We start from the raw sequence: 23,668 nt of genomic DNA, 5'->3' as shown, positions 1-23,668 counted from the left end.
CAATGTCCAAAGGACACCTAACTAATTCCCTTGCCCCCCTCCAGCTGCCCCTCATGTGAATGCCCTTTCATCCGATACTCTAGTCTTCCCCTGTGTTTATATTTACAGTGCAATTCTACACTCAGACACCACCCGCATTGTGTTCAAAGAAGCTTACTCATAGGTAAGGAGTATAATATTACAGCTTTAAGCAGTCACCTTGACATATCTCCAACTCAACCCCTTTCCTCCAAAATCTGTCTGGCCTATACCTTTCCTCTTGAGTTGCTTCATGTTTGAAAAACATCTAACAATTTCACATGGTGGTAGTAGCAGTAGCATTTATTAAAGTTTTATACTGCTGTTCATCCAAGGATCATAAGGCAGTTTACAATATAAAAGCTCAAAAATAAATATCATAATAGCAAAAACAATGAGCCTTCTTCCAACAATTAGCTTCACAAAATAGCCCAGAGTTTCGGGATACCTCAAAGTGTATTGTACCAAAGCAGAGTACAAATTGGTATCTCCCAGTGAATACTCTTCTGCAGGGAATGAGACTATCTAACACAGGGATCTGCTATAGACACACATCAGAACACTGAGTTGGTTGTTTTTCAAACCAGGCACCCAACACACTCTTCCTGCTCACACCTTATGGTGTTTATTACAGTCATGGACAGTATACATGCATGCAAGTACTCGTAAATCTGAAAGTCACCTTCAGTTAGGCTACCAAGGAGAACCCCAGACACGAACACCAGGTAGTGCTCTGTGCAACTCAGAAAGATGCTATGTTAGTTGTCCCAGCAAGGGGAGTCCATCGACATGATTCCATTTTTAATACACACATACACAAATATACAGGCAGGGTCTCAAGATTCATAGCTGCTCAGAGCTCTTTCATCAGAACAGGAGCTCTGTGGAACAAGGACACAGGCTTCCTGACCAACACAAGTGGGTCAAAAGTCGTTTGAACCAAGCTTGCAAGGCTTCTCTGAAGGCTTGCCCTCTTCAAAATGCACGTGCCAGGTGGCTAGTAACAGCAAGCAACAGCACAGAAAAGACACAGGACCCCCTCTGCCCCTATAAGAACAAGAAGCACCAGTCCACCCCCTGCCTATGCACTTGGAAAACGGATGCAGAACCTCAGGCCGAGGGGCCAAACAAGACTCCTAAGGTCTTTCTATCTGCCCCTTGTGGGTCTCCCCAGAGACCACAAGTCAAGAGTGGGTGTCAGGAGCAGGTCAGCAATAATGCATCCCTTGGGCTGAGAAAGGTACCCCAACGCTGCCTCAGAACAAAAACCCTGCTCTGTGTATTCTGCCCATCTTACATTTGGCAAAACAAGCACAAGAGACAGAGCCTTTTCGGTCATGGCACCCAGACCCTGAAATGCCCTTTTGGAGGAGGACTGACTGCCGGGCTTCCCATCTGCTTGGCTTCTGGCAAGCTGTGAAACCTGGCTGTTTCAGCAGTCAACATCATTTATACTCAACTGACTGTGTATCTGAAGAAGTGTGCATGCACACGAAAGCTCATACCAAGAACTAACTTAGTTGGTCTTTAAGGTGCTACTGGAAGGAATTTTTTTATTTTGACTCAACTGACTGACATACTTATCAGGTTCTGGGTGGTTCCATATTTTGTGGCTTTCTTTATCCTGTTCCTTTTAAACCGTTTTATGACAGGATCCAAAAGGCAGGCTAGAAATGTCATCTGAGTCTCCCACAGGTAGTAATGAGAGAATTAGAAACAAAGTCACATCTACACATGTAAAGCAGATTTAAAGCACATGGCTTCCCCTCAAAGAATCTCAGGAACTGTAATTTAAGAGTGCTAGAAATTGTAGCTCTGTGGGAGATGAAACTACAGTTCCCACCATTCTTTGGGGAAGCCATGTGCTTTAGATCTATGGTGTGGATGTGACCCAAGACAGGATCCACTCTCAAAATAAGAGAGCCAAGAAAGAAAAATATTAAAAACATAAAAGCAAGGCAATATTGAGTGAGAACATCTAGACTCTACACTTTTGTGGGAACTAGCTCCTGCATCCCATTTTAAAAAAAAGTGGGTCAGAAAGTAGTCAATTTACAAAACTCAAACAAAACCTTGGCCTTCTCCCCCTTTTTCTGAATGGGTCTCCCTGCACACATAACGCCTCAACAAGATCCAATTTCGGTCAAGGAAAGTTCCTATAAATCCTTTCTGTGCAAAATGCGGACAGATTTTGAGCCAACATTAATAAAACTGCCTAAAGAGAACCAATTAACCTGAATGGGAGAAAGGAAACCCTGGAAATTTAAAGAGATGTGTGTGAAGAACTTCGAACAAAATGCAAGATTCAGTGTTTTCACACTTTGTAACCGGGACTCCATTTCTATTCCAGAAACTTGCTAAGTTGGACTATTTTTGAGAAAGCCAAAAATAAAAAAATAAAAAACCCACCCATAAGTACAGTGGTGCCTCGCAAGACAAAATTAATTCGTTCCGCAAGTTTTTTCTTCTTGCGAGTTTTTCGTCTTGCGAAGCACCGTTTCCCATAGGAATGCATTGAAAATCAATTAATGCGTTCCTATGGAAACCGCTTCCCAGGCTGGTGGTGCGGAGAAGGGCTTTTCTCCCCACCGCAAGCCTTCAGGACAGGTACGGGAACAGAGGGGAAGGGGCGCAGCGCTTCTCCTCTGTTCCCGGGGCTTGCGGTGGGAGGAGGGTTTTTCCTCCCCACCGCCAACATTCAGAACAGCATTCTGAATGTTGGCGGTGGGAAGGAAAACCCTCCTCCCACCGCAAGTCTTCAGGACAGCCATCCGAAGGCTGGCGTGGGGAGAAGGTCTCTCCGCCCCACCGCCAGCCTTCGGAGGAGCCTTCCGAAGCCTGGCGGCGGGAGGAGGTCTCTCCGCCCCACCGCCAGGCTTCGGAGCAGCCTTCCGAAGGCTGGCGGTGGGGCGGAGAGACCTCCTCCCGCCGCCAGGCTTCGGAGCAGCCTTCCGAAGGCTGGCAGTGGGGCGGAGAGACTTCCTCCCGCCGCCAGGCTTCGGAGCAGCCTTCCGAAGGCTGGCGGTGGGGCGGAGAGCCCTCCTTCCGCCGCCAGCCTTCGGAGCATCCTTCCGAAGCCTGGCGGCGGGAGGAGGTCTCTCCGCCCCACCGCCAGCCTTCGGAGGAGGTCCGAGGACAGTGGGGAAGACGCGCTGCGCTTCCCCGCTGTCCCGGAGATTTCCCTATGGGCTTTCGTCTTGCAAAGGAAGCCCATAGGGAAATTCGTTTTGCGAAGCGCCTCCAAAACGAAAAACCCTTTCGTCTAGCGGGTTTTCCGTCTTGCGAGGCGTTCGTCTTGCGGGGCACCACTGTACTTAACTACAGATCACAGATTTATTTTGGAGTGAAAGCAAGGCTATAGACTGAAAATAATTGGCATACCAAAATGTAAGGGATACATTGCCCCAATCCCCAGAAACTGTTAATGGCATTGTGAGCAGTAGTGGAATTTTACTGAACACAATCCTTGGCCCCAGTATAGCCCTTCTGTAGCTCTGTTCCACTTGATCTGCTCGTAAACTTAGACTTTCATAATGTTATAAAAACATCTGTTGCCAATTTTGCTGCTGGGTGCTGGATTTTTTTTTTTCTTGTTTGATCTGCATTTTAATTTTAACAGTCCAACAAACTACTGTAAACAACTCTTTGTCGCCAAGAGTCACTAAAACGCCTGATAAGCCACGCAAAAAAATTGCCAGCAAAGACCATCCAGGGAGAGGTAAATAAACTGGGGCGTTAGTAGCGTTACAATAGCAAGCCTGCATTTGGTGCTAACACGTTATATTTGGACACAACAAAGAATGGATGGAGAACCTGTCTCCTTCCAGATGTTGCTTGACTCCCATTCCAAATGAGCACCAGTCACCATGGTCAGGGATGATGGGAACTGTAGTTCAACATCTGGAGGACCACAGGTCTTCCACCCCTGCAGTGAAGATATGGCAATGCACAGGGAAAGGGAAAGCTGTTCACATGGGAGACAATCTCAAGATGGTCCTCTGTCGGATTCTGACACACCCAGACCTGAACAGCGTTGATGCCAAACCAACACGATTTTTGAGAACACCACCTGAAAAGTGTTTCAAAAGGGGGAGGGAGACTGTTGGAGGATGACAGAGAGGCGAACTAAATGCACACCTTAAAGGAGAATCCAATACATGTAGGCACATTAAGACACTTGAGAAGGCAAATAAGGTATGCAAGAACAGGAGCTGCAAGAACTGAAATATAGCTGGGAGATTTTGCAGTGCAATCGACAGCCAGCGTGGCACAGCCATTAAAAGTATGGAATATATACCTTTTAAATAAAAGTTTTGGAAATTGGAGGGGGTGGGAGAGACGCATTTCAATGTCTGTTTCTCACAACATCTTTAATATAGGTGAATACAGTCAGGAAGCTTGCTGGCCAGGCCAGGCAAGTGGCCAGTTTACCAGGTCAGTGGCCCACGGCCACCTACCTTGTACATCTTCTCAGGGAAGCAGGAACCTGTAACCTTCCAGATGTTAGACTACAATTCTCATCATCCCTGACTGTGCTGGCTGGGGCTGGTGAGAGCTGAAATCCAACAACATCTGGAAGGCTTCAGGCTCCTCATCTCTGACATATCTGGGCAGGGATTGGTAGCCAGCTGCCTTGGAAAATGAAGCAACATACTATGGCTGTTAAAAGTGCTAAACTGTTCAAGTTCCCTTTCTTAGACGATGTCCACTGCATTTCCTTGGCCACAGGAAAGGGCAGAAGGCTCTGCCAGATGCATCCTTTTTTGCATCTGGAGCTAGAAAGGGTTCACAAAGGAAAACAGCAGTACCAGCAAGCCTGGGTAGACAGTGCGGGGAGAACAGGACTAAAAGCAATGCCCCACTCTCAACACTTCTGCTTCTGTTTTTTTGTGGAATGAAGAACTGTCAAGAAACTGACATGGAAGCATGCTGCAAAACGTAGTTTCAACGATAAAATGTACTGAAGTCTGGTAGCGTCTGCAGTCCTGAAAATGCCTTTTGAAATGGATACGAAAGGCAAACTTCTAGCTCTTGTTGCAATAGGCAAGAATAGGCAAGAAAAAGCCCATTAGCGCTGCCCACATTTCCAGAAGGATGAGGTCCTGTATGCTTCTGCTGTATCACAGGGCTCCACTGTCGTCTTGCTACTTCTGGCACCACACGTGCCAATGACGCAGGCTCCACTCCATCTGCACATAATTTTCACAGGCATTGCTCTGCAGAACACCCCAAGAGTATTCTGCTCATTCCACCCACTGCCGCCGATAGCAAGCACTCTATGGGAATCTGTGAATGATATTTCAGCAGCCTTCTTCATATGGGAGTTGGAAAGGGCTTTGCCAAACTGCTGTAAAAGCCTAGATTCTTCTTGCTGTCATTCGCAGGGCAAAGCTGGGGGGAAACAAGAGGCAGGCAAGGATTGCATAATGTCTCCTTGCTTGCGAAGGGGACGGAAGCAATGCACTGGCCTGCATCAGATGTAAAAAGCCCCTCCAACAAACCATGATACGCTAAAGCATCAATAAGCATTAACAGCGACAGGTTTTGTGTACGCTCAACTCTCTCACTCCACCTCCTGTACACCTGGCCATAGAGACCTTCTGGTTTCTTAAACGGCACTTTCCTCCAGTGTCTGAACCAGGAAATCATAGTTTAAGAACTCCCTACAAATCGAGATTGTAAAACCAGGACCTGATCCTGATTTGAAGATTACATTTTAACCACAGTTTCCTTGTCTGGGCTTCAAGGAAAATGTGGTTTAGAAACTAGTAAGTTTCCTCTGCAGGGAAGGACTTCAGAAGGAAAAGAATGGAGCAAGACCACTATAGCTCACGGGTCTTTTATGCTTCAACAAACCACGGAGTAACTCTGTGATGTCTGAACCAGGCAACCACCTCCACCATAGGCTTTAGCCCATCATTAATCTGGGCAAATTCTCATGGATCTACTCCTTTCAACCCAACACGAGATTGTGGAGAAGTCCAGGCTTTTGGCTTCTCACACACTTTGGCTGTCTTCTGCTATCCTAGGTGCAGTTCCTCTTGAACCTTCTAGTTTTGCTTGCCACAGCCTCTCTCTTTGGTAACGAGTTGCGCTGGGGCCATGGATGTCATCAGCAGCTTGACAACATGTTTTAATCATGTCTGAACTCTCATCTTCAGGATTGTTCTGCATTCCACTCTGTTGAGCACCACCTGAAAATAGAAAGCAGCATTATTAAAAATGTTTTCCTAATTATCACCAAAATACACTGTCCACCCCAAACCAACAAAATCTAGGTGGGAGGCCATGATGAAGCTGGTAGCCATACAGTAAGGGGAGAAACCTGAACTAGGACTGGAGGAACACTACAGCAGTCCAGCCTTGAGTTTGGACTGGAGGACCCGGGCTCAAATACCCAACTCAGCCATGAAGCTATTTGGGTAATGTGGGCCAGTCACAACCCCACAGAGTTCTTGCGAGGTTAAAATCTGGAAGTTGAAATAGAACCATGACTGTTCAAAGTGGCAAGATATTGATCTAAATGCTTTGTGCAGATGGGGCCCAGGCACACCAGTGACCTTGCCTCATAGCCTCTTGTAAAGGTGCTGAACAACAGGACAGACATTAAGGAACACAGTCGTATCTTGGAAGTTGAATGGAATCTGTTCTGGAAGTCCATTCGACTTCCAAAATGTTCGGAAACAAAGGGTGGCTTCTGATTGGCTGACGGAAGCTCCTGCAGCCAATCGGAAGCCGCAGAAGCTCCGTTGGACATTCGGGTTCCAAAGAACGTTCGCAAACAGGAACACTCCCTACAGGGTTTGTGGCATTTGGGATAAAAAACGTCAGAGTACCAAGGCATTCGGGATCCAAAGTACAACTGTATACATAATGGAGCCCACAGGTGGAACTCTCCAAAGATAGCAACTGTCCATCCTCAGGGGCCATAGCTCAGTAGTAGAGAAATGCTTTGAATACAAAATGTCCCAGATCTCACACCTAACATCTCCCACCAGGTAGCAGATGATGGGAAAGGCAATCAATACTGAATCTGATGAATCAAGGGCCTGCTAGCATGAGGAAATCTGACAGTGGTTCTGCATGAACAACCTCACTGTACAGAACCAATATAAACCCAGCATCCCCTGAGCGTTAAGTCTCAAGTCAACTGAAATATCTAAGGTGGAAAAGATGGGCAAATAGTAAACAGCAGACTATCCCAAGCTGCTGGTTTCTCAGAAGTTGTTGGACTACAACTCCCATCATTTCCAACCATTAGCCATGCTGACAAGGCCTGATGGGGGTTGTAGTCCAAAACATATGGAAGGTACCTTGTTCAGAAAGGTTGTAAGGAAGATTGAAATGAACTTACCAGTGGCTGACATCTCCAATGCAGACATGTGTTGTGGTTGACGTGTGACCTACTTCCCAGAGAAGGGGATGCAGGAGTTGGGAAGCTCTCCAGAAAAGGGTGAAAGATGGAGCTCCTGCTGCATCTTCATATGATGCTTTATTTATGGTACGGCAACTCTCATTCTGCACTGTGAAGCCTGCCCAATTTCAGGTACATTATCCAGAAAAGAATAGAATGCTAGTAACTCTGACCCAGCTATACAGCCAAGAATCAGAAGTAAATGCCCCTCTAATTTCTGAACTCAGAATAAAATCACGCAGATTGAATAAAGTATGCCAATAAAGCAATTCCATTCCAGCTTTCTATTTTAACATATGAAAATAATACAAATATTAAAAAATAAACCTGTCTCACAACTTCTCTGTGTGCATTCTCCAACACAACTAGGAAATGCAACCAAAGACTGGACTAAATTATGAAGAGCTGCATCTATCACCAACCTCTGTGGCTCAGTTGTCAGACTGAATTTTATGGGATAAATACAAGCTGCCACTGGCAGATTTAGCCTTTTTGCCCTGTTTATAGACTATGAGTACATCTTCACCTTATCTGACATAAATGAAAAATAGCCATGCACCTCTATGGGGAAAATGACCATACTTCTGTAGAAAACCCAAACCACTACCTTGCACTTTATGGTAAAGCCAAAACATCTACTGAGTGGAGCTAGCTGGAGGAAGAATTCATTGCATCGCTGAGCACAGAAACCCACCAGCTTCCTTATCATGTGTCCTTGCAAAATTTGAAATTGCTAGTAGCATATCTACCCTCCTCCAGGAAGCTCAGAACAGGTTCTCCTGTCCCTCTTTGTGTACACAACCACTCTGCTAGGCAGGTGCCTTCTCTTTTTTACAGTGAAGTTGTTTATTATCATCATTATCATCACCATCACCACCATCATCTCTATATCACTTTATATATTAAATAACAAATCTCAAAGCAGTTTACAACACATTAAAACGTCAAATAAAACAATCCAGGTAAAAACCTAATTCAAGCTTCAAGAAAAATATTTCAGATCCTTCTCCATGCGGTCTTTTGCTTTCCCCAATTACCAACCTGGCAGCCAGAGATCTCCACATGGTCACAACTGGACCCATGTTGGTCGCAAAATGTGCCTGGAGCCTGGTTAACTTCTAACACAAGGTATGGACTGGGATGGTAGAGGGAGAAATGAACTGAAGGATGATAGGGAAGCTGTAGAGAGGGGACTGATGTTCTGCCCCTCCAACACTTAACTAAAGATGAAAAAATGCTAAAAAGAGGTGGGGGTAAAGCAAGCAGAGATCCTCAGGCTGCCAAATCTATTCCACAAATTCTTCAAAATATAACCATCACAGCTGACTGTTGTTGTTGTTGTTTAGTCGTTTAGTCGTGTCCGACTCTTCGTGACCCCATGGACCAGAGCACGCCAGGCACTTCTGTCTTCCACTGCCTCCCGCAGTTTGGTCAGACTCATGCTGGTAGCTTCAAAGACACTATCCAACCATCTCATCCTCTGTCGTCCCCTTCTCCTTGTGCCCTCCATCTTTCCCAACATCAGGGTCTTTTCCAGGGAATCTTCTCTTCTCATGAGGTGGCCAAAGTATTGGAGCCTCAGCTTCACGATCTGTCCTTCCAGTGAGCACTCAGGGCTGATTTCCTTAAGAATAGATAGGTTTGATCTTCTTGCAGTCCATGGGACTCTCAAGAGTCTCCTCCAGCACCATAATTCAAAAGCATCAATTCTTCGGCGATCAGCCTTCTTTATGGTCCAACTCTCACTTCCATACATCACTACTGGAAAAACCATTGCTTTTACTATACGGACCTTGGTTGGCAAGGTGATGTCTCTACTTTTTAAGATGCTGTCTAGGTTTGTCATTGCTTTCCTCCCAAGAAGCAGGCGTCTCTTAATTTCGTGGCTGCTGTCACCATCTGCAGTGATCATGGAGCCCAAGAAAGTAAAATCTCTCACTGCCTCCATTTCTTCCCCTTCTATTTGCCAGGAGGTGATGGGATCAGTGGCCATGATCTTCGTTTTTTTTATGTTGAGCTTCAGACCATATTTTGCGCTCTCCTCTTTCACCCTCAATAAAAGGTTCTTTAATTCCTCCTCACTTTCTGCCATCAAGGTTGTGTCATCTGCATATCTGAGGTTGTTGATATTAGCTGACCGTTAGTCACTGGCAATATGTAATTTCTGCAGAATATCTTGCATACCATCAGCCATCCCTTTGAACAGACTACACATCCTTGTACGTGCACAGATAACACTTGACAGCTACTCATCTTTAGAACTATCAAAATTCAAGTTGCACTTTGACCTCGAGTCAAGAATTTTGTTCAGATGGAGGATTTCTTCCAATGAACCTTGGGCAACATTCAACAGGACGGTGGCATGCATAGGTCAAACAGTTCATGAAAATGTTGACATGTATGCGGCAAGAGTTCCTGAGTCCACAAAGAGCTATTTAAAATATGAATGGGATTCTCTTCCCTTGTTATTTCATTCATTTGTATTCAAGCTTTTGATCACTATGGCCATTTTTCTCTGACTCAGATTATCATAGCCCAACTCTTCAAATACAACACTTACACAGGAGGGATTAAGCCCCAGCCATTGCAATAGAAGTCAGAATTATGTGCAACTTTTGCCTCAAAGCACTGAAGCTCAGTTGGCCAGCTAGTGCAAACCACAGCAGAAGAAAAGAACTACATCTAGCTACTTTTGTTACAAGACTGTCAAAGGGAAAGAAATTAAAAAGGGAGGAAAACTTGAACAGTTCCTCTGCTACCTATTTTAAAGAAGGAAAGTAGGCCAAGTTGAAAAGTGTGACCCAGAGTTCTTCCTAACTCTGGCAGAAATGCAAGTCAATGTTTTATATAATCCTATTCATGTGCAAGTACTGACTCCAAGGGAAACTGCTTTTAATAAGCCAGGAGTCATTAACAGATCACATTTTTCCAATGAGGTTTACTTGGCAATTGGATGAAGTGTGGCTTCTTTTAAGCTAATTACGTAGTAACAACAAACAACTTGTATAGGTTTACGCCACCTTTTTTATATTCTGGGGAACAAATGCATAGACTGGGAAACATAGCGAGAGAGAGAAAGAAACGGGTCTATGTCTTGACCACTAAAATTCCCCTCCAAGTCCTTTTCGTTCCTAAACATCTAAGCCAAGATTCTTTCGTTCACTCATCAGGTTGATGCTCATCAATTCTGCATCAGACTACATATGATTTGCAGAAAAATCTGAAAGTCACTGCCCAGTGGTAAGCAGTCATGGTGGCTTAGACAAGAATAATAATTTTAAAAATCATCTTTCTTGGAAGCGATCTTTCCAATCGCTTGAATCTGGTGCAATTATTGGGTTTACATTATGATCGGCTGTGTTGACCCCTCAACAAGGAATTGACAATGGTACTTTCTGGACACCTTCCAGTAAGAAGAAGAGTGACCACTGGGGTTGGGAGAGGGGAAGAACCATACAGTGAGTCACATACAATGCCCATGGCCTAGGGCCAAACTAGGCATTGATTGCACGGATGAAATTAATACACAAGCTTTAATTTTATGAAAACTGCAGTCCCTGGAAAAACTGAGCATGCTTGGGGTGTGTGGGGTGTGTGTGTGTGTGTGTGTGTGTGTGAAACAGAAGCTGACCTCTCCCTCTCCTTCCTGCCTCAGACCTGACAAAAATCATCTCTTTGAAGCTGCTACATACATTTCAAGGGAAACCTCCGAGGACATAAAGTGGAAGCTTCTCTTGAAATGCAAACAGTCGCTCCAAGGAGATGGTTTTTTGTCCAGATCCCTACAGTCACGAGGCTACTCAGACTTCCTCTTGGCTGCTATTTACATTTCAAGATACAGTAATATGTTCATGAGTTTGGTCCTTAATATAGATGCAAAATCACTTCCCTGTCAACAAGGGGGTGGGGTATAACTGAACTACACCTTAGTTGTGGCCAGGCTTAACATACCTATCACTGGCAGTACAGTATAGGGTAGGTGGGTGGGATTATGCACCTTCAGATTCCTAGGTGCTAGTCTCACATTTTTAATCCACTAGACAACCAGGCACCTCTGCAGACCTGGATATATGGAGAAGGCTGTTAAAACCCACAATTAGATCTTGTTTCCAGGCTAAGAAACACTGACATTCCATTTGATTTATCAAATATTATGAGTGAGCATATGGGATTAGGAGATGGCCACCCTATTTAAAAAGGGGGGGAACCATTCATACCCAACGGGAAGGACTGAATCCATACTAAAGCAATAAAATCTCTCAACAGTATTGCAATAAAATCAGTCTGCAATTTTCTGCATTTATGAGAATCAGCCAACGCCAAAGGCTACATATGATTTGCTTTCCTTTATTCCAATACTTTTGATGTATGTAATGATGACAGAAAAAGGAGAGAAACAGGACTTAAATTGCTACTTTTCAGGCACTTTATTTATTATATGAAAATTGCCTAAATGTTTCAACTATGCATCCTCCTCGGAGACACCGAAACAATATTTTATTTTATTTTAGTGGGCATTAAAATGCAAGCACCATGCTGGAACATTTTATTACTAAATCTGGGTGCCTCCCCCACCCCACCAGCTGAATCAAAGCTTTCAATCAAAAGTTAAAATATATTATTGTACAAACAGCTTTTTAAAACAGGAGAATATACAAATTAAACCTTCCATCTCAAAATGAAAAAGAGGAACTCGGTTACCTCCTATAGAGGTTTGGCAAAATCTATGACCTCAGAAGACATGTGCTGCAGCTGGTACGCCAAGAAATTAAGTGCAAGTTTTATTTTGTGCTTTCAGTACAAATCAAAGGGCAATCCCGTTATCTTCCTTACATCTCCAGGCCTCCTATGTATATGCCCTCATCAAAGAGAACTCAGGAAAAATGCAAATCATTTCACCTAGGACAATGTAATACAGTGGTGCCCCGCAAGACGAAATTAATTCGTTCCGCAAGTTTTGTCGCCTAGCGAATTTTTCGTCTTGCGAATCACGAAATCCCATAGGAATGCATTGAAAATCAATTAATGCGTTCCTATGGTCAAAAAAAGTCCAAACAAAGCCAAATTTGGTACAACAACAGTTTATTAACTGCTCTTTAAAGTCACACATACTGTAAAGAGCAGTTCAAAAATTGAAGGGAAAATAAATTAACTTTATAAACAAAACATGTCTTTGTTTTTAGACAAAGGAAACAAAGTCGCGAGACGTTTTCGTCTTGCGAAACAAGCCCATAGGGAAATTCGTCTTGCGAGGCAAATCGAAAACGGAAAAACCTTTCATCTAGCGAGTTTTTTGTCTTGCGAGGCATTCGTCTTGCGAGGTACCACTGTACCCAGAAAATTTTACATTTCTTCAGCTACAAAGAAGGGCTACAAAGCAAACACCACTGAAGAAGGTTTTGTGCACTATATAAAGCACATCAGGGTGAGCTATGTTATAGACTGCAGATCATGCCAGCAAATAAGAGTTCTGAGAGCCTTCACTGTAATGCCACCCACCAGTATATGTTACCAGCGCATTACAGAACATTTTGAAGTGCGTAACGATAAATGCTTAATTTCAAAGGCATATTAGTTTAGAAGAACCAAGCAAAATTAAGTTTTTATGCCAAATATTAACCCTAACCTGATTATCAGGCAACAGCTATATTAAATGTTTTATTCAGCTGCTCTTGTTACAGATGGAGGAACCAATATCATCAACTTAATGTCTTCTCTTTATTACTCCTATTTATTTGGCAGTACCACGTAAATGTGGAAGACAGATTTCATTAGAGCCACGTTTCCTCAAGGGTGAGGCAGAAACCATCTAGCTGACTGTAAAGAGTTTAATAAATCTGCTGTGAGGATGTCAACCATGCATTCGGGCAGGGAAGAGATCACACAACTGGACTTCAACTGTTACCTCCTCGCTGGCTATAAGAAGCATTTGTCCCAGTCTCTGATCTGCATGAGCTTGAAAAAGCAGGGACTGAACCTTTCTGGATCTGCTGATAACTCTGAAGAGGAAAGGATGAAACTGGTCTCCAGCTGGTGCTTAAATATTGTAATTTAATTTAGTAAAGATTGCCCAATGCTTACAGACCAAGGTCTTCCTCAAGGGCAAAGACTCTTCAGGGAAAAGGTGGGATAAAAATATAATAAATGATTGATTTTAATAAACATGATTCCTGGTTTGGGCAAAACGGGAAGCTACTATCTCATTGGCAACATAGGAGGAGTGAATTTGAAGCAAATGCAGCTCATTCATAATAAACCACGACTTGCTGTTATTTATGTATTTAATAAAATTTGCATGCTGTTGGATTGCAAGGAAACCTGCATTAAAGCTGTTTACAAAAAGAAGAAGAAGAGTTTGGATTTGATATCCCGCTTTATCACTACCCGAAGGAGTCTCAAAGCGGCTAACATTCTCCTTTCCCTTTCTCCCCCACAACAAACACTCTGTAAGGTGAGTGGGGCTGAGAGACTTCAGAGAAGTGTGACTAGCCCAAGGTCACCCAGCAGCTGCATGTGGAGGAGCAGGGAATCAAACCCAGTTCACCAGATTACGAGTCCACCGCTCTTAACCACTACACCACACTGGTAATAAAATATATATGTAAAAACAGTTAAGAACAACTATTTCACAAGAGAAGACCACGAGGGTCATCCAGTCCAATCCCCTGCAATGCAGGAATGTTTTGCCCAAGGTGGGGCGCGAACCCACAACCCTGAGATTAAGAGTCTCATGCTCTACCAACTGAGCTATCCACAGTTAAAACATTCAAAAATTTAAACCAGCAAAAACCTAAAAACACATTAAAGCACACGTCAACATTCCAGATTTCTGAGTAGGCTTATCTAAACAAAAATGGTGCTAAAAAGTTGCTAAGGGCTTTATATGCTAATAGCGACACACTGAACTTGGACCAGTAGACAACTGACAAGCAGTACAGATCTTGGAGCACAGGGGTTATATGCTGACAAGGTCTCACTCCTATCAGCAATCATGCTGCAGGATTCTGTACTAACTGCAGCTTCCAGATCAAGCTCAAGGGGAGCCCCATATAAAGTTCATTGCAGTAATTGACTCTCGAAATAACTAATGCATGATGCGCTGTGGCCAGGCTTTCCCATTTAATGCAGCCAATGCTGAAGTGAATAGCACAAATGTAGATTTTTCATTCTGTTCCTTACTACATTCCATTTATAGACTTGAGAAGTTTGAGAATATCCCCAGTTGTAATGCCGTAAGTAAGGAAACACAACTGCTGTTTTGCACCTACTTGTAAAGCGCAAATGTGCAAAATGCAAGGTGCAATGCTGAGGAAGGGTCATAGCTCAGCTGCAGAGCATCTTCTTTGCATGCAAAAGGTCCCAAGTTCAATCCCCAGCATCTCTGGGAAATGCTCCCTGTTTGAAGCCCTAGAGCAGGGGTCAGCAAACTTTTTCAGCAGGGGGCTGGTCCACTGTCCCTGACCTTGTGGGGGGCTGGACTATATTCTGAAAAGAAAAGAAAAACGAACAAATTCCTATGCCCCACAAACACCCTAGAGATGCATTTTAAATAAAAGGACACATTCTACTCATGTAAAAACACGCTGATTCCTGGGCCGTCCGTGGGCTGGATCTAGAAGGCGATTGCAGAACTATGCAGAACTGGCAAAAATGACAGAAAGACTAAGAGAAAAAGACAACAGAGACTTTGAAAAAGATTGGGAACTATTCATATTATATTTGCAGAAACAAAGAAAGGCAATCAACTTGATGGCAGGATTTAAACAAACATTCACATTATTCGCATCAGAAAATGTTTGGAAGACTGTGAAATAAGATGATGTATTTAATTTTATTTCTGTTTTCAAGGTTTGATGTTATGTTATTAATAACTTTTTCTGTTAAGAGATAGCAAAGTGGGTGAAAATAGAAAAAAACCAGAAACACAAGTTGGGGAAGTCTTGGAGGGGAGGGAGGGAGGAATATATAGCAAATGTTAAGAATTTGAGATGTATGTAATGAACGAAAATAAAAAATGAATACAAAATTTTAAAAAAGGCAATTGGGCCACATCTGGCCCCGGGACCTTAGTTTGCCTACCCATGCCCTAGAGATCTGCTGCCAGTCCGTGTGGCCAATACGGAGCGAAATGGTCCAATGGTCTAACTCAGAGGAAGGCAACTTTTTACTGTAATAGACCTGTTTTAAGTATGCAGCACAGCAACCAATCCCCAGACCGTATTCTTTGATTAACAGCTTGATAAACTACCAACTGTCCATATGGAAAATGCTCTAGGAAAGCTGGAAGATGCCAGTGTAAGTAAACTAGTTTGGCAGTTAAAATACATCATTAAAATTCATAACTTATTACTGTCACAGTATCTCAGCTTACAGGGCTGTTTAAATGAGAAGAGGAGCAAGGTCACTTGTAAAAAAATATATATTACATTTCACAGTTGCACAGCCAACTGAAGTTTACTATTTAACAGTAGCTGCACACAAGTCAACACGGCGGCATGCCTGAAATATCAATTGCAGCCAATATGGCCATATGTGAAAATATGTATCAGTCTAAGTGGTTGCGAGCGTTCCTCATTTTGCTGAGTTACCCGCAGGGATTTAGCATCTAAATTTCACGACAGGTATAACGCAGTTACTTTCTGTGTTGCACGCTGACACTGAACAGATGCTCCCAAGGCAGCTGCTTGACTACTGCTTGAAATATAATTGAAGGCACAGGCATTCATTATGAGCTTTCATAAACACACAAGCTTCCCTTCTGATACATTGAAAAGCGGTTTGCTTTGGGGCGGGGACAGGCAATTAGAACTCACAAGTGCTTCCAGTTTCCAGCAATCAAGTTACAGCTTTAAAATGTCAAACATCTCTTCTGCACAACTTCCCTCTCCCCTAAATAAAGGCACCTACAGATGGGAAAGCCGTGGCCCTCCAGATGTTGTTGGAATACAACTTCTCCAGTGTAGGAAACTGGGATAGAAAAGCTAGGAGCTAAACGGCTTCTGGGACCTGGGTGCAGGGCACCAAAACAGAATGTCGACTCCAGTCGCCACTGCGGGGGGGGGGGGAGAGAGAGGTTGGCAACACTTTTTATTTATTATTTTGATAAGCAGAACTAATACGCAATTCACATAAGTGACACATTGTTAAAATCACATTTTTAGCAGAAACTGTCAATACATGTTTCATTTGGTGTTTACAATAAAAATATTGGTACCATACTTCAGTTTTCAAAACACACTACTCTTTATTGTTAAACTCCTTAACATATTGTCTATCCTTAACATACACTCTGAGGCTTCAAAGCACATACATTTCAGTAATCCTTGAGTGTCAGCCAGGCGCAAAAAATGACACCCAGTCTTTTTGAGGTGCTTGCAAATGGAGAATCTTTAGGCACAAAATGCGCTAATTTTGAACCCTGCAACTCCCATTAACTGCCCACTGGCTAGTGTCAATAGAAATTGGAGTCCAACATCTGGGGGGGGGGGCAAAGGATCCCAATTCTATTATTTATATCATGGTGGTCCAACACAACTTAAGTGAAGCTCACAGGTAGAGCACATTCTTCAATTTAATTCCTGGTAAGGTTCAAAAGATCTCCAGGAAAAAGTGCTGAGAAAGGAACCCCCTTTGCGTTCAGTGGAGCTTAGGTCAAAGATAAATGCACATCAGATTGCAGCCTAAATACTTTCATATAGTTCAGAAATAACAAAGAAACTAGATCTTGCGTTCCATGAGCTATCTTTTCCATAGCGGCAGTTTGCATTATTTAAGCTACTTGTCTCATTCCCTGCAGTTTTGCTGAGCTTCAGAAGCAACACACTTCTTTAAAGTATGTTGAAAGCCTAGTCAAAAGCAAGCCCTTGCCCATTTTGTCAGTCTGCACTGAGGCAAACTCTCCTCGGATTAAAAGGAAATGTAATCCGATGACGCAGGGAGCATGTCTAAGAGCCCTGTTCATGCTCCAATCTGTGGCCCTTCAGGTGCTTTTGGACTCCTGCCCCCATCAGCTCCTGCCTGCATTGCCAATTGTCTGGGATTGTTTGAGATTGTGGGAGCATCTGGTAGACCACAAGATCCCCATCCTTTGTTTACAGGATCCAAAAAAGCTAAAAGTTTCAATCCACTGTTTTTAATTGCTGTTCTTACTGCATTTTTTTTTATTCAGAGTTTGTGTTGCTTATCCACCCAACTGGGAACCAACTGGTAGAAGAGCCACATGCAAATACAAACACAATTTGTTAACAGAGTATTAAAACCACACATTTTACGCCCAGGCGCAACAGTATTTACCACTGGAACAAAGACACACTTTAAAATCTTTATTGTGCCACTTTAGCATAAACATACCAGATGTCCACTCAGTATCAAAGCAATAGTATGAAGTGTTCTTTTCATACGCTGCGGTGTCTTCTGCTGTTAAAACTATTAATTTTCTCTCTCTTTAGGACTGAAAGAGGGAAATAGCAAACTAAACCAAAGTTCACCAAAATGCCTACTAAACAGTACAGAGCTTGAGAAAAATCAGTGGAAGCTTAAGATTTGCTAAGGTTACAAAGGATATTTAGCAGCTTTCCAACATGTTTTAAAAACACAAGGTTCATGAAGTGCAGCCAAAGCATCAAATTAATTGATATTTAATGACTAGCAAAGAAGTACAGTACAAATAAGGGAGAATGTTTAACCTGAAAAACTTGCTTTCTTTTACAATGTCTATTTAGCAGACCCTCCTCTGGCTGATGTGGGGGGCGGAATAACCCGTGGTGCTCCAAATGCTATTGGACCAGAACTTCCATAAACTGTAATGATTGGTCAGGCCAGCAGATAGTGAGAGTTGGGATTCCAATAACATTTGGAGGACCACAGGTTCCTCATCCCTGATCTGACTAACAGCAGCCGGAAGGAGTAGAGAGAGGACTCAGGTGAACATTAGCCTCCCAGGACCATGAACAGATTCCGTTACTCCCAAGAAAATCAGTTAAAGAACAGGCTAATCTCTCTCTTCTTGGGAATTCTCTCTGGGCAGCAGAACAACAATATTCACAAACAACTTGGACATACTTCTTGGATACACTTCATGGGAACAGTCATTGTGAGGACCTCATAAACACATTTGTTTGTAGTTACAGGTAAGTAGCCGTGTTGGTCTGCCATAGTCAAAACAAAATAAAAAAAAATTCATTCCAGTAGCACCTTAGAAACCAACTAAGTTTGTTATTGTTGTGAGCTTTCGTGTGCATGCATGGTATCTGAAGAAGTGTGCATGCACACGAAAGCTCATACCAATAACAAACTTAGTTGGTCTCTAAGGTGCTACTGGAAGGAATTTTTTTATTTTGTTTCGACATTTGGTTGTGTTACTGTGAACCACTATGAAGAGCCATTAAAGGCATTCGTTTCATCTAAATAAAGAACAGGGATCTCAGGGAATTCCCCAGAGAGGGCCACTTTTCGGGTGCCCTCAATTTCACTGGAAGTAGCCCAGTTTTAGGTTGCTATGAAATTAAATCATGCTGCTGTTTGCATGCATTCTATCCAATGGCTGAACAGTGCCCAGTGGAAATGTATACGTCAAAAGCAGCGTGTGACGACTGTTACACAGAAACAGAACAAGATACCTGACTTTTGCAGGCTCCACAAAAACTTACCCAACCAGTGATTTATTTATTTATTTATTTGCCAAGAAAAACAATGGCTGGTTGTTTAGGACAGTCATGTCAAATAATGATACAAACGTTACCAAGTTTTTATCTACCGCATCCTTGCGAGCAAGAAAAGGAGTAGAAAGCAACTGCTGTTGCCACAGGGAGGCCTCAAAGAAAGCGGAAAAACTATATACAGTACTATTGAAATGTGACTAAATGAAAATATTTAAATAAACAATCACGTCTACAGTGAAGTCTACTGGCATTAAACTTCAGGAAAAAGATGAAGGCCAATAACATCACATTAGCACACAATGTAAGAGACATCCTTGATGCATTTTAAAAAATGCAATCCAGCTCCTGCAGAGAGTGAATTATTCTGCCTGCGGCCATACATGCTCCAGTCCCCAATGACTGCCTCACTGCTAACCATCTTGCTTTGCAACGCCCATCCTCAAAAGGTAAGGAGACCTTCAAATCCTTGAATTCCATTCCATAAAGATGGAATGGTCTTTGTGCTTTCACAGCACTTTTGAGGACCGGAAGGTCACTGTATGTTGTGGTCCGTTTATTTAGGCCCTGATGGAACTGACAAATCGAATGATGAAAATATGAAAATGATAACAGAGATTTGGAGGACAGGGGACGATGTAACTTGAACAACAAACACACGATAAGATTGCAACAATCTACTTTAGAGACTCACTGTCTTCTAAAGAATGTGTGAAGCATAACCCTACACTGAAATTTTGCAGTTCCAAAGCAGAGATCAGAAGAAAACGTAAGCAAAGGGAGGAAAAATAACAGCTATATTGTCCAGATTTACTAAATGGCTGCAGTAGTTCCCAGCTTCTGTCATCTCCATTTCCTAGTGCCTTTTCCCATGGATCAAATATAAGATTCTAAGCTGATCAGAGTAAATTTGTTAATCATCCCATACACATTGATCACACGGGCACATACATCCGTGTATGTCGTCCGTCTTTGTCAGAAGGCTACTTCCGGCTTCCAAATAACACACAATCATTGGAAGGCCTTCCACTTTCCCACAAGCCCAACCCTTAAAAGGAACTGACTAATGGGGGGGGGTGCTTAACACTTTCATTAGCTGATTGTTGGAATTAAAAAACCTTTTCTCAGCACTTCCCAAGATTCACAAACATCAGCACGCCAAGGAAATAGTGCTACTTGCTATCATAAAACTAAGACTGTCAGAAATAAGACAAAAGGAGGATAAAATGTCCCAGAGGACTACAGTAAGCCTCTGGTATCAGGTAGACTTAACTGCATGTCAACGCGGTGAACTCCATGGCATTAATTAAATCTATTCTGGTTGTTGTACCCTCTAGCACTGCAATTTACGTCCTTATTTCAGGAAGTTCACCCACACACAAAAAGGTTAGCATTTACAGTTGCATCAGAAAAACTAAACACCAGCACCAATGAAACCTATGCTGACATCCCAGTATAGCCTCAAGTGGCTGCTACTCATTATCACATTTACAAAGCAAATAGTGATCCAATTCAGATTCATCAAGCTGAAAGGGGGGGGGGTCAATTCCTTCAGCAATATATCTCACCATAACAATGTATCTGCTTTAGTACAATTAAGAGATGGCAGACTAGCCCTTATTTCTTCAGGGTCAAATATGCAAGTACATGTCTAAAGATGACACAGATGTTGTCTGACCACAGTTGAGACAGTTTTTGGTATCCAACACACACACACACACACACACACACACACAAAACCTTTATTTCAGGTTCAACTTCTCTTTCTCTAGTAATGCATTTCCCTTGTCTATTCCCCTCTGACTTTCACTCCCTATCAGGGCAATATAATGAAAAAAAAAGGTTTCAAGAACTCTAAGCTCTCCAAACCCAGGTTACTCAAGCCAGAGTACCTCTTTTTAGGTAGAAGTAGTCAATGCAATACCCTCCAGACATTGTTGGGACTACAATTCCAATCATCTCTGGCCCTTGGCCACTCTTACTGTGGCAGATGGGAGTTATAGTCCAACAACATTGCCTATCTCTGTGCTTGTGCAGTCTCTGTCCAATTTTCTTCCCACACACCATACTCCAAAAATTTCAGGGCAGCCCAGCTGAACCTCAGGAAAGAACATTTTTCAGGGGATGCATAGTGAAGGAAACTTCTGTTGCCCAAGCAGTTTCCATTCACACAAACTCTGGATCCAAACCACTACTTTCAGCCCTGTTCACACTTGCCACATCTCAAGGAACAGCTTGGACTGACTGCCCTTTATGGATAAAGGAAGAATTGTTCCCCCACCCAGAGTGATGCTAGTTTGCAAATTTCATTCCCCTGATCCTTTAAAAATGATATTATCTGTGCAAGTCTAGTGTGCCATCATACGCAAGGAACATACACCAATTTTTGAAGGACTAAATAGCAAGCCTAAACACAATTTATACTCACATAATTCGCCAGTGTCATCTGCCTTTCATCGCTTATCTGATGCGCAGCCCTTCCAAGCTGTTAGGATAATTGTTTTCCTACTTTTCTGTAAATTATCACAGATGCCATGCCAGGATTGCACATTCATTTCTCAAACACATTATGAGGCAGAACCTCCCATTAACAACAAACAGTGGAACATTATATTTATTTTCAGTAAACTCACATTCTACACAATAACTGATTTTCAGCTGCAGCTGAATGCAGTCTAGATGTTGAATAACTGGAGAGGGCTAGTGTCATGATGGATCTATCTTCAGACAGAGGATTAGACTTGATAACCTCTGGGCCTTGCTAACTGACTTGCAGCCAAAGTTCTCAAAGCCACAAGGATGCAGTAGAAACTTTAACAATGAAATTGCTCCATCCTTCACCCATACATTCTCATTTTATGATCAAACCCCTCCCTCATATATTTGCCCACTCCATCATTGGTTTCCCCCAACAGGGTTTACCGCATCTCCTACCCTTCCAAGGAAATGGCTTGATGACTCTGTGTAGTAAGGGGTGAGGAGTTATTTCTCTGTTCCCAAATACAAGAGCTATGCTGGATCTGGCTAAAGGTTCAGCTAGTCCAATATCATTTGCTGCCAGATGCCCCTGGAAACCCAATAAGCAAGGTATGAAGGTAACAGACCACTTCTAAAGTTGACCCCAGTACTCTATATTCTCTGGCATACTGCCTCTGAACCTGGAAGTTCTATTTAACCACTGCAGCATCACTGATTCCCTCGACTTCCCAGCTAAAAGCCTCCAATCTCAGATTTTATTTGGTAGTGTTTCAACCCTCCTTTCCACGGGGATGATGAAAGTATTTAACAAAATCACCAAGAGGCAAGACAGCAAGCAGCAATTTTCTATGAAGAATCACCCTAGGCAAAGGTTATGTTTCTGAGAGCAAGATCTGGCCAAATGGACACCTTCTGCCCCTCCGCCTGCCCCAGTATTTCGCCTCCTGCTCTTCCTCTGCTTCCAAAACACAAACAAGCCAAATGCCCATCGAGTCCAGCACGTTGGTTCCTACCGTGGCCAACTGTTTGGGGAGCTGGAGTCCCCCGCCACGACCCTTGCCCCCAACCCCGAACTCCTCCTGTCCCCAAACACAGCAACAGTGTCGGGTCACGGTGAATGTCTAGATGCCCTGATTTCCACAACAACCGACCTCGTGGGGAGAGCTGGATCCAGCCCCCCCCCCCCGCTTCTTCCCAATGCACTTCGCCCCCCCTCTTCTTCCAAAACACAAACAGACCACGCAGCGCGCAGCACCTCGGTCCCTGCAGCAGCCAGCCGCTTAGCAGCCTTGGGTTCGACCCCACTTACCCCTCCGGCTCCCTGCAGAGCCACCCACCCCTCGCCACAGCGGCTGCAGCGTTTGTGCCTCCAGGCTGCCACCCCGTTGCCCCGAGAAGACCCGACCCGACCCCCTCCTGCCCTACCGCCGCCTCCCGCCGGCCGTCCTGCCTGGTCCTTCCGTGCTTTGACCCACCCGCGGACTCGCCGGTGTTGATCCAGTCCGGGTTCGCCAGGCTGGCGATAGCGAAGATGTCGGCGGCCAGAAAGAGGCATCCTGAGATGATGGTCAGTTTGTCCATGTCCTCCGGCTCCGGCCTCGGCCCGGCTTCCCAAGAGCGGGGCCCGGGCCGGGGGCTCCTCACAGCCGCGGCTCCATGGCTCGGCTCGCCTTCCGGCTCCGCAGCAGACGCGCTCGCCGTCACCCCGCCACCGCCGCCGCCCTCAGGGAGCCGCTGCCACAGGAGCGGGCTCGGGGCCCCCCCGCGTCCCGACTCGGGACGGCGCCGGAAGCAAAACCCGAGCAGCCGCCGCGCAACCCGGAAGCGAAAGCTCACGCCCTCGTCCTCATCTCTCCCCGCGCCTTTCACACTTTGTCCCAGACGGGGCGGGGCCTGCTAAGGAGACGGCGGCGGCGGCAGCAAGAACATTGGGCGGGGCTTAGAGCGGAGAGGGCAGGCTTCAAGGGCGGGGCTTCCTACAGGGTGAAGGGGCGGGGTTGTAGAGATGTAATACTGCGCGAGCACGTGAGGGGCGGTGCCAAAGGGCGGGGCGGGGCTGAGGCTCGCTTAGGGGCGGGGCTCGGCGACGGGGGGGAGCGTT

The 23,668-nt window shown here is 44.1% G+C and overlaps 1 protein-coding gene across 1 annotated transcript in view; it reads right to left on the bottom strand.

Moving 5' to 3' along the window:
• MOSMO (modulator of smoothened) overlaps positions 1–23,379 on the bottom strand; it is a 46,191-nt gene extending 22,812 nt beyond the window's left edge. Inside the window, exon 1 of the mRNA XM_081169783.1 lies at positions 23,043–23,379. Within this exon, the coding sequence (XP_081025909.1) occupies positions 23,043–23,148 (106 nt within the window). The 5' untranslated portion in view covers positions 23,149–23,379. The remainder of the gene's footprint in view (positions 1–23,042) is intronic.
• Between the last annotated feature and the right edge of the window lie 289 nt (positions 23,380–23,668).

The sequence above is a fragment of the Podarcis bocagei genome (assembly GCF_964188305.1).
Source record: "Podarcis bocagei genome assembly, chromosome: 14".
In the NCBI taxonomy this organism is placed as follows: Eukaryota; Metazoa; Chordata; class Lepidosauria; order Squamata; family Lacertidae; genus Podarcis; species Podarcis bocagei.
The sequence above is the reverse complement of the archived record's forward strand: the minus strand, read 5'-3'. Positions and strand labels throughout refer to the sequence as shown.